The sequence below is a fragment of the Gavialis gangeticus genome, unplaced genomic scaffold, assembly GCF_001723915.1.
Source record: "Gavialis gangeticus isolate Ggan-Ray unplaced genomic scaffold, GavGan_comp1, whole genome shotgun sequence".
In the NCBI taxonomy this organism is placed as follows: domain Eukaryota; kingdom Metazoa; phylum Chordata; order Crocodylia; family Gavialidae; genus Gavialis; species Gavialis gangeticus.
The window spans coordinates 172,208-182,663 of record NW_017728962.1 but is presented as its reverse complement, the minus strand read 5'-3'; the positions used below and the strand labels follow the sequence as shown (position 1 = coordinate 182,663).

Sequence of the window (10,456 nt, the reverse complement as noted above, 5' to 3'; positions counted from 1 at the left end):
CCTTTCATCTGTAGTGCTAACCAGCGTAGCACTACCAAGCGTATAAACACGCCGCAGGTTTTTCCTCCCAAGGTGGAGAACCTTGCATTTTTCAGTGTCGAATACCATCAGGTTCTCATCTGCCCATTTCATGAGCCTGTCAAGATCTTCCTGGATCATTCTCCTGTCCTCAGGTGTGGATGCTTTACCCCAGAGTTTGGTGTCGTTGGCAAACTTGGCCAGTCCGCTTCTGACACCAATGTCCACATCATTGATGTTAAATAGTATAGGCCCTAGGACAGAGCCTTGAGGGACCCCACTGGTCACAGCGCACCAAGATGATTGGCTCCTGTTGACCACCACCCTCCTGCTCACAGTCCCTAATGGCACGCAGTCTCTGGACTGTGACTTGGAGTTCCTCCAGCTGGCGCGCCAGAGACCCCAGTAGGGAGCAAATCTTGCAAGGGGAGGTGGCCATGCTCCTGGGCCCCCCGCAACTGAGAGCCAGGGGCTCCATCTGCGTGGAGCTTGGAACAATGGGCTCTGTCTGGGTGGCAGTCTCGAAGGTGCCAGAGGGGGATGCGCAGACCCCTTGGGGGCCCTCAGGGTGCGGTGCATGCCCACCCATGTCATGCTGCTGGTGGGCTGACTGTGGCTGGGACTGTCTACCCTGGGGGGCTCACAGGCAGGGCCTTGGGCCCTCCTGTGCACCCTCCTGCACAAACTCCAGCGCTAACACGTGCACTGGATACATGCTGAAGATGTAGACTGTGCTTCCTAAAATTGGACCCTAAAACTGCAGACTAATATGCTTATCTGGGGGTAACAATAATAGAGATGTGTAGAAGAAGGGGAATACCTTAAAGATTACAGCTCTGATTCTGGGTTTGGTCTAAATTGTGGGCTAACGTAGCAAAGTTAGTGGAATTACTTTGGTGTGACCAAGAGGGGGATTTTTTTTAGCCCATCCATCTAGTTTCTCTCTTTGTGTGTTCTGTATACCCAGACTTCCTTAGAAAAGTAGAAATAGAATCAGCTGTGGGTCAGTTTGTGGGATGATCTCTGAGGGGATGCACTAGGGATATCAGAGGTCAATGGTAGCTTTACTTTGGTTTGTCAGGTAAGGGTACCATCCTTGTGCTGAGAGTGAAAGTATTGCTCCTTATCAGCATTCCCTAAGAGCTAGTCAATTCAAAAGAGTGAAGCAGAGAATGATATTGGTCTCTAACCCTGTTGACACCTTCACATTGGCCGGTGGCACACAGTGCCTCTTGTAAATCTAATTGGAGCAGTGTATCTCTGCATTATCTCCAGTGTGAACCTGTAATTGGAATGTCTGATCAGGTTGTTTGTTGTTATGTGACTGAAAGAAGCAATATGTTCAGATACAGGAATATTTTCTTCATTGTATATAACTTTGGTGTAACTAATATTGTGCAATGTGATGTCTTCCCCCTTACCCCCAACAGTGCCTCCAGGGATTGTGGGAGAGAATAAATTGGAAGATGTGAAAGTGAAAGAGAAACACAGTGTTACATTAGCATGTGAAGTGATAGGTAAGGCTGTATTAGGTCACCATATCTTTGCTGTTCAAACAAAACACCAGTTTAGTGTTTATTGACTGCCTTTCTTGATTGTACACAATTTCTATATGCCATTGTGAATTAAATATTTTTATTTTTTTCACAATTCAACTTTCATGTCCATATTATGCATTAACAACCCTTACAGAAAAGTCATATACAATGTAAAAGAAAGAAACTTTCTCCTCCCACCAACAATATTCTGTAGAATTTAACAGAAAAAATATATCATGTTATAAAAAGTTCCAAGACTATACAATGTGTATTTTAGAAAACCTTCCTGAAAGGTAAATTTAAAAAAGATACGTGAAAATGTTTGGGTTTCTTTTTCTTGTTTAGAAATGTGGCATGTTTTAGTGGTAACAGTAATTAATATGTTACAAATACTTTTATTAAGGGAATCCAGTACCACAGATTACTTGGGTAAAAGATGGGCAACCTCTCATTGAAGATGAAGAACACCAAATTCTGTCTAGTGGGCGTTTTCTTCAAATTACGAATGCTCAGGTGGCTGACACAGGGAGATACACGTGTATTGCTTCTAATACAGCTGGTGACAAGAGCAAAAGTTACAGTCTTAATGTACTTGGTAAGATAGTTGTCTGACAAAAGTTAATCCTGTATAGATGTATAACTAATAAATAGTAACATGCCAAATCTATCTTTTAGTAATTATGCATTAGAAAATGGTAATCTGTCTACCTGGAGAAGACAGTACATTTGTTGTCTTGTTGTGGTTAAGAAAATAAATATATTCAGGACACAATTAAAGTTGTATGTCAGGAAAACAAACTTCTCAGACCTTCTAGTCTTAATTTTTTATTCTGATGGTTATTACTTTCATTTTCATCTCCTCATTTTCTAGCCCTCTCGGTTATCAGTAGCTTTTGGCACAATTTTATGGTAGGTCTGCTGAACCTTAGTCAAAGCAGTCTTTGCCAGGTGTTGGGAGCACATGACCAGCCTTTTGCTAAGGCTCATTTTACAGTGTCTATTTTAAAAGAAAGGATCCTGGAATATTGGCTGAGTTTTGATTTCAGGGCAAAGCATAAAACCAGTTGGAATTTGAGCTTGTTCTAGGCTCAATGGCTAATGACAGACATTACACATTAACTGGTTTAAGTGAACAGAAACTGGTTTAAACCTGTAACAGAACAGACATTCAGTGCACATAAACCAGTTTGAAATGGCTGAAACTGGTTTGAGATAAACTTGGTTGAACGTCGTATCAGACTTAACTGATTTGGCTCAAACCAGTTTATCCAATGTGTGTCCCAGGCCCCTTCCTGGTTTAACTTAAATCAGAGTCCCCCAGCATTCCAGATGCTTTGCAGCCTTGGGCAGGGATCTCTGCTCCAGACCAGGACTGGCACCTTCCCTCTGCTACCTGGCTAGAACTCCAGTGGAGACTGCAGACACAGCAGTGTCTGCCTGGCTTCTTCTTGCTCCACCCCTCCCACCTCCTCCCTGCTCAAGCAGTGATTCTGCCCTCCCCGCTCCCACAACATGGATGGTAGCCAGTATGTGATATGCTAGCTAATGCTAAGAGGTGTCTGTGTGAGGCAGATGGGACAAAGGCAGACAGGACAGTGTTTGCTTAGGGTTTTTTGGAGCTAATCAAGAGGTCAGCTGGTAATGTCCCTCTGTTCCTTAGAAAAAGATGTTTAAGAGCTTGAACGAATGAGAGGTGCTTTTGTTTTCTTGATGGGGTGCTAAATGCCATCAACTCCCTGTGTAATTTGCTGCTGTGTAACTTCCTGCTGGCTCCCTCTCCTACCAGAACCTGGCCATGCCCCCCCTCAGCTCAACATTGTGGAAGGGAAGGGAGCACTGCTCTAGTGCCCCCCTGGCTTCTAGCCTGAGCCACTGCAGGCATGTACCTGCATTTCTTCAGTTCAGAGGGGATGTCTGTATGGCTACAAACCAGTTCAGCCTAGCCGATTAGACTAACCTGCAAAGATGGAATCAATTTAGGCTCAGGCTTTTTGAATATCTGTCCCTAGCCTACGAGTTTTGTTTGAGTTTCACTATGAATCATTCATATATACCTAGCAGTAATATGTACCTGCTCATTCAAACCTAGAACTATGTTTCTAGACTAGACATTGTCCTTGATTTGCAGTATTACCAGCATTTCTCTTAAATGTCCATTAAAAGAAAATGTATTGTAGACTTGTATTGCTTTTCATGATGGTCAGTTCCCTGCTGCTAATCACCTTGTTGCTTCCCAGTGTCTCCAACCATTGCTGGAGCAGACAGTAATGGCAATGCAGAAGATGTCACTGTTATCTTGAATAACCCCACATCCCTGGTTTGTGAAGCTTATTCATACCCTCCAGCTACCATCACCTGGCTAAAAGATGGAGCTCCTTTAGAATCAAACCGAAGCATCCGGATTTTGCCCGGTACTTATTTTTTATCTAAAAAAGTAAATGTTTTATTACATATCAAATTTCATATGCATAAATCAAAGTTATTATTTGTAATAATAGCATTATTTTGTACTTCTGGAGAAATTTCAACCCCAGATTCAAAGCTGTTTGTTAGCTCTCAAACAACTAGTTCATTAACTGATTGTATATACTTAGGTAATATTTACCCTTTTGCTCTATAAAGCTATGTTACTGTAAATTTTTCTTGTCTTACCTTCTAAACTGAATTACTACCTGATAACAGTGCATTTACATGGTAACTACAAAGTTATCCTTACTGCTACTACCTCTTTATAAACTTGTAGTTTATGCATTGCACTATTATATTATATTCCTTTTAAAAGGGCATGGATTACCATGGCTGTATAAGGTTAAATTTCCAGTTTACTGGCTTACTTAAGTTTGCAAAATTTGCAGGTGGTTTATTTATACATGTGAATCTAGTCATACACCATTGCTATCATTTAGGACCCAAAAATAGATGTGCCTACAAACTTCATGAGCAGAATTAAGGAAATCTGGTAAAAAGATGGCTTATAGAATGCTGTTAGCTCTACAGCTTTCAACAAAAATGATGGGAGTATTTTAAAAATGAAAGGCCATTAGTGAAGAGAAGCTATTTCGTATCTGGACATTAAAGGACTTCCCAGGGGAACAACTTCTAAGAATGCTGCCCTCAAAGAAATTTCCATCAATTAAAATTGTGACTCATCTCTAAGAAGTCAGTCAGCAGAAATTCCAAGTAAAAATGAATTTGTGGGTGGGAAACTGAATTACAGCAAAGTGTACAAGCTGTTTGAGTTACGTTCATGTATGAAGGCTTAAAGCCTAATAATTTGGTCATGTTCACACATATTTCACAGAAAGCTTTAACTTTTATCTGTGTTTCACAAATAATTAAGATAGCCTCCTTCATCTGAAGTGCTGTGCTGCAGCTAAATTTAAGTAATGCAATGCTTTGAATCTAGCTTTGCATGTAAAATTAATTAATTTTTACTTTAAACAGTTGTGCTTCACCTTTTTCTTCTCTGAACAAAGCAAAGGACCCTAGATTACTGTGACCAGGAACTATTTTAAGGAGCCTAACTCCTGTTGTTTTCCATGGAGGTCAAGTGTCTAAAATACCTGTGAGGAGCCAGGCCTTTATATCCAGAAATACTTTAATATTTCTCAATGGAGCCATAACTCATATCTAATCAAGGGTCCAGTGATCCTCATGTGCTAAGAGTTTATACTGTGTTAGTACTCACAGTCACATCCAAGTTTAAAATATGTATGTTTGTTTTCATTGAGGTTAGTGTGGGTTGCACATGCACATCTGAAGGCAGAATTTAGGATAGAAAGCATGATTGCAGAGAGCAATAAGAACTTGACTAGCTAGCAAGAGTATGGTTCTAATATATTTTATAAGAATCTCTTTTTACAGGAGGTCGAACCCTGCAAATTCTAAATGCACAGGAGGACAATGCTGGTAAATATACTTGCATAGCTACAAATGAAGCTGGGGAAACACTGAAACACTATGAAGTAAAAGTCTTCAGTAAGTTCATTAAAATAATGTAATAAACTTTCTTTTTCTCTTTTTCTTCCATTCTTTCTTTGCATTTTTAGCTATTGTGCTGCTCACTAGGTCATTTCTGAAGCAGCAAATACTTACTCTATCCAGCTAATATTCACTTTAATTCATCAACAAATGCCCACTTTCTTCATTGTTGAAAGGCATCAAGATCATTTGTATGACATCATTTATCAGCATTCATTTGGATGCACAGGCTTTGCATAACATCGGGGAAGGCATAGAAGAGACGAAACACTAAAGTTTCAACTGAAATGTTTCACTTAGGACTGTCAAGTCATATGGACACTGCACAGCTGGAGATCTGTGAAATCTCTTGGGTACTGGGGTTTTAAAGAATAGAGCCTATTATCTAATGGAAAGTTTTTACATTAAGGAGGTAAAACCAGATACTGTTTTTATATTATGCAGTAAAATACCATATGTAGAAAATAGCATACACAACCTCCGCAGTCAAGGTTCCCTGTCAGGACTTACGATTCTTTAATTGTTCCTCATTACTGTGGTTCAGAATTCCTGGTAAACATACCAGTACTTGTATGTCAGGCTTTGGGGGCTAATATTTTAAGTTTCCCACCCTATTTTACCATGGAGCCTCTCTGGCTAGAGGCCTCAGTCAAGTATGGTTTCCCATCTCTGATTTATTTGTTAATGCTTTAATCTGAAATGGAGTTTGGGCTATTCCAGCTGTGTTGTAAGTGCAATTTTGTCTGAATTGTGGTACAGCCTAGATTCCCCAGTCTGGATCATGACCCTGTGAAAGAATAGACCCAGGAAACTTACTGTCTACCTATAAGTGCATAATTTCGAATGACCTGCAACTATTCTCCTAAAAAATATTTGCTGCGTGGGAAATTTCCGAATTTTTGTGTTTTGTTTTGAATTGGAATGAAAACAGATTTGAAATGTCAGGATTTCCCATAAAGTAGAAATTCTGGGTTTTGACTGTCAGTACTGTTTAGGGCAGGGGTGGAAAATTATTTGGGCCCACGATAGGGTGTTTTGCTTAGCTGTAGTATGCTGAGTCGGCACCCCCGCTCCCCCATTGCCCCGTGCAAAACAGCCCACCAAAACTCCCTATTTGGGATGGGGCCATGGGTGGGTGAGGAGTGGTGTTCAGGAGCACGATGTGTAGGCAAAGCCAGGGTCGCAGGGCCATGACAGCAAAAGGCCAAGGCTGGGACAGAGACATGATCCACTGCCCACATGCCCCTGTGATGGGCACTGGTTCCGTGGACAGGAGCGTTTAGGGAGCAGATTAAGGTTCTGCCCTGGACCTGGTCCCACACTGTCACTGCCCCAAGATCCCAGCCCCAGATGCAGCTCCCCACCTGGTCATGTGCCCCTCCCATCCACCTGGCCGTGCACCCTGCCTGTGCTGCTCTTGGCTAGTCTCCATGGGGCAGTGACAGCGCAGGATCGGGCCAGGGCAGAGCCACAATCTGCTCTCCACATGCCCCTGCTGGCAGAACTGAGGCACTGCCCTGGCCCTAGCAGTGTCAGTGCAGGGCCAGGACAGAGCCATGATCCACTCCCACCCTTGCTCGTAGAACCCATGCCCATCGCAGGGGTGTATGGGCAGCAGATTGTGGCTCTGTTGGCATCACACTCTCACTTTTCCAAGAACCTGGGGTCTCCACAGCCATGCCTGCCTGCCCATCTAGCTCCTGGATGCCATTCCTCACCCAACCATGGCCCCATTCCAGCCCTCAGCCGAGCAGTCTGCCATATGGGTCCTGGCCCTGGTGGTGGGTGCAGTGCAGATGGGCTGAGGTGTACAGTCAGCAGGACTGAGTCTGGCAATGAAAGCCATAAGGAACTGCCACCACCTGGGCTGCTGGGAAATGGTGTCTGGCCATTGTGTCACCTCAGCCCTGCTGCACGGGCGGTGGAACCGGTCACATGCTCCCTGGCCCGGGCTGCCTTCTGCACCTAGACTGTGAGGGACTGAGGGACCCACCATGAGCTGGACAAAATCACTTGGCGGGCTGGATCTGGCCTGTGGGCTGTATTTTGTGCATCCCTGAGTTATGGATTTAAAAGCCTAATTTTAGACACATATTTTTGAAAATGTTGGCTGTAATTTGTATTGTCTTTTATTAAGTAAGCAGACAACATTAAAGAGCATGCTTATGAAGTCCAGTACATGGTAGAATGGCTTAAGAAAGGTCTTAGTCAAGTACAGGTGCTCAAAAGAAATTAAGTGCTGCTGTTTAATAACCTGCTCTGAGAACAGAGATTACACAGGAATGTATGTTTTGCTGGAGGTAATCATATTGGGTTTTCCCATGTCTATTTTATTTTTAAATGCTACATACAGTATCAATTCAGTTTAGGAAAGTGTCTTCCACTTCCTTTATTTTTGTGCAGTTCCACCCACCATTAATAAAGGGGATATCTCAGGGATGGGTCTTTCCCCTAAAGAAGTGAAGATCAAAGTAAATAACAGCCTTACTTTGGAGTGTGAAGCTCATGGGATTCCTGCTGCTTCCATCAGCTGGTACAAGGATGGACAGGCCAGTCACACACTTAATTATTTTTATGAATGACTGTCTTGCAGAAGCTGTTGAATACTTATTACCATTATTAATAAATATGTGCATAATGCATAGACTTAAAACTCCTGAGATTTGCACCAGGGATCCAGAGTTTGCTTCTAGCTATCCTCCCTTCATTTAATGGGCAGTGGTATCACCCCACAATTTTACCAGTCTTAGAACTAGGGCAGATCTCTCTACATCAACATCCCTGCTGCTCCCATTGAATGTTTGGGAATGCAGCTGAGATAGATTTCATAGACATTAGGCCTAGAAGGGACCTCAGAAGATCATCTGGTCCAGCCTCCTGCCCAAAGAGCAGGAAGTCAGCTGGGGTCAGATGACCCCAGCAAGATAATTATCCAAATGTATCTTGAATGTGTCCAGAGTAGGTGCTTGCACTACTTTTGGGGAGAGTTTATTCCAGATTCTGGAGACTCGGACAGTAAACAAGTTTTTCCTTATGTAAAATGGTCTTTCACCAGTCTGTGACCATTGGACCTTGCTTTCCCTAGGGGAGCCCTGGTGAACAGACATTTTCTCAGATCCTGATGTACACCCTTGATATACTTATAGGTTGTCACCAAGTTCCCCCTGAGCCTGCACTTTTCCAACCTGAAGAGTCCCATGCGTCTCAGCTTCTCCTCATAAGGCCTGCTTTCTTGACCTCCGATCATGCATGTGGCTCTCCTCTGGACTCTCTCAAGCTTCTCTACATCCTTTTGAAAGTGTGGAACCCAGAATTGGATGCAGTACTCCAGCTGCAGCTTCCCCAAAGGTTCCATCAGCCTCTTCTCATAAGTCATATGCCCCAGTCCCCTCACCATTTTTGTTGCCCTCCGCAGGACTCTCTCCAATTTGTCCACATCCTTTCTGTAGTAGGGGCACCAAAACTGGACACAGTACTGCAGGTGTGGCTTAACCAGTGCCGAATAGAGGGGAAGACTCACTCCCCTCGATCTGCTGACAATGCTCCTATGGATACAGCCCAGTAGGCTGTTAGCCTTCTTCAGAACAACAGCACACTGTTGGCTCATATTCAGTTTACAGTCTACTGTAGCCACCAGATCCTTTTCTGCAGAGCTGCTGCTTAGCTAGTTGGTCCCCAGTGTGTAGTGATGCATGGGATTATTCTGCACTAAGTGCAGGGCTCTGCATTTGTCCTTCTTGAATCTCATGATATTTCTTTTGGTCCAATCTTCCAATTTTTCGAGTTCTCTCTGAATCCTAGCCTTACCCTCCAGCATACCTACTATTTCCCACAGCGTGGTGTCATCTGCACACTTGCTGAGGGTGCACTATATCCCATCTTCTAGGTCATTGAGGAAAATATTGAACAAAACTGGCCCCAAGACCAACCTCAGGAGAACTCCACTTGATACTGGCTGCCAACTAGACATCAAGCCATTAACTACTACCCTTTGAACCTGATGATCCAGCCAGCTTTCTATCCAGTTTACATTCCATTCATCCAACCTGTACTTCCTTAGCTTGCTTCTGAGAATGGTGTGGAAGACCATATCAAAAACCTTACTGAAGTCAAGGTATATCACATTCACTAGTCTCCCTGCATCCCCAGAATGCAATCAGGTTGGTCAGGCATTATTTGCTCTTGATGAATCCATACTGACTGTTCCTAATCACTGTCTTTTCCTCCAAGTGCTTAGAAATAGATTCCTTGAGAATTTGCTCCATGATTTTTCCAGGGAATGAGTTGAGGCCAGCTAGTCTGTAGTTCCCTAGATCCTTCTTCTTCCCTTTCTTAAAGATGGGCATTATATTTGTCCTTTTCCAATTGCCTGGGACCTCTCCTGATCACCATGAGTTTTCAAAGATGATAGCCAGTGGCTCTGCAGGCACATCAACCAACTCCCTCAGCACCCTCAGGTGCATCCCATCCGGCTCATGGATTTATACACATCCAGCTTTTTTAACTATTCTCTAATCTGTTCTTTTCCCACTGTTAGCTGCTCACCTTCTTCCCCAAACTATGCTTCCAAGTGCAGTAGATTTGGGGCTGACTTTCCCTGTGAAGACTTTTCTGAAAAGGGCATTGAGTTTCATAGTTTCATAGTAGCTAGGGTCAGGAGGGACCTGACCAGATCATCTAGCCTGACCCCCTGCCCCAGGCAGGGATGAATGCTGGGTTCACAAGACCCCAGACAGGAGATCATCCAACCTCCTCTTGAATTTGCCCAAAATAGGAGTGAGGACCACTTCCCTGGGAAGTTGGTTCCAGAGTTCGGCCACCCTAACTGTAAAAAATTGCCTTCTGATCTCTAACCTAAACCTGTTCTCCATCAGCTTATTACCATTGTTCCTCATCACCCCAGCTGGTGCTGGGGAGAA

The 10,456-nt window shown here is 43.4% G+C and overlaps 1 protein-coding gene across 2 annotated transcripts in view; it reads left to right on the top strand.

Moving 5' to 3' along the window:
* The window catches only part of HMCN1 (hemicentin 1), a 451,483-nt gene that overhangs the window by 305,276 nt on the left and 135,751 nt on the right, over positions 1-10,456 (top strand). For both annotated transcript variants that reach the window (XM_019501224.1, XM_019501215.1), the window contains exons 48-52: positions 1,449-1,535; positions 1,960-2,151; positions 3,794-3,967; positions 5,421-5,534; positions 7,941-8,086. In XM_019501224.1, coding sequence (XP_019356769.1) covers positions 1,449-1,535; positions 1,960-2,151; positions 3,794-3,967; positions 5,421-5,534; positions 7,941-8,086 — 713 coding nt within the window. The remainder of the gene's footprint in view (positions 1-1,448; positions 1,536-1,959; positions 2,152-3,793; positions 3,968-5,420; positions 5,535-7,940; positions 8,087-10,456) is intronic.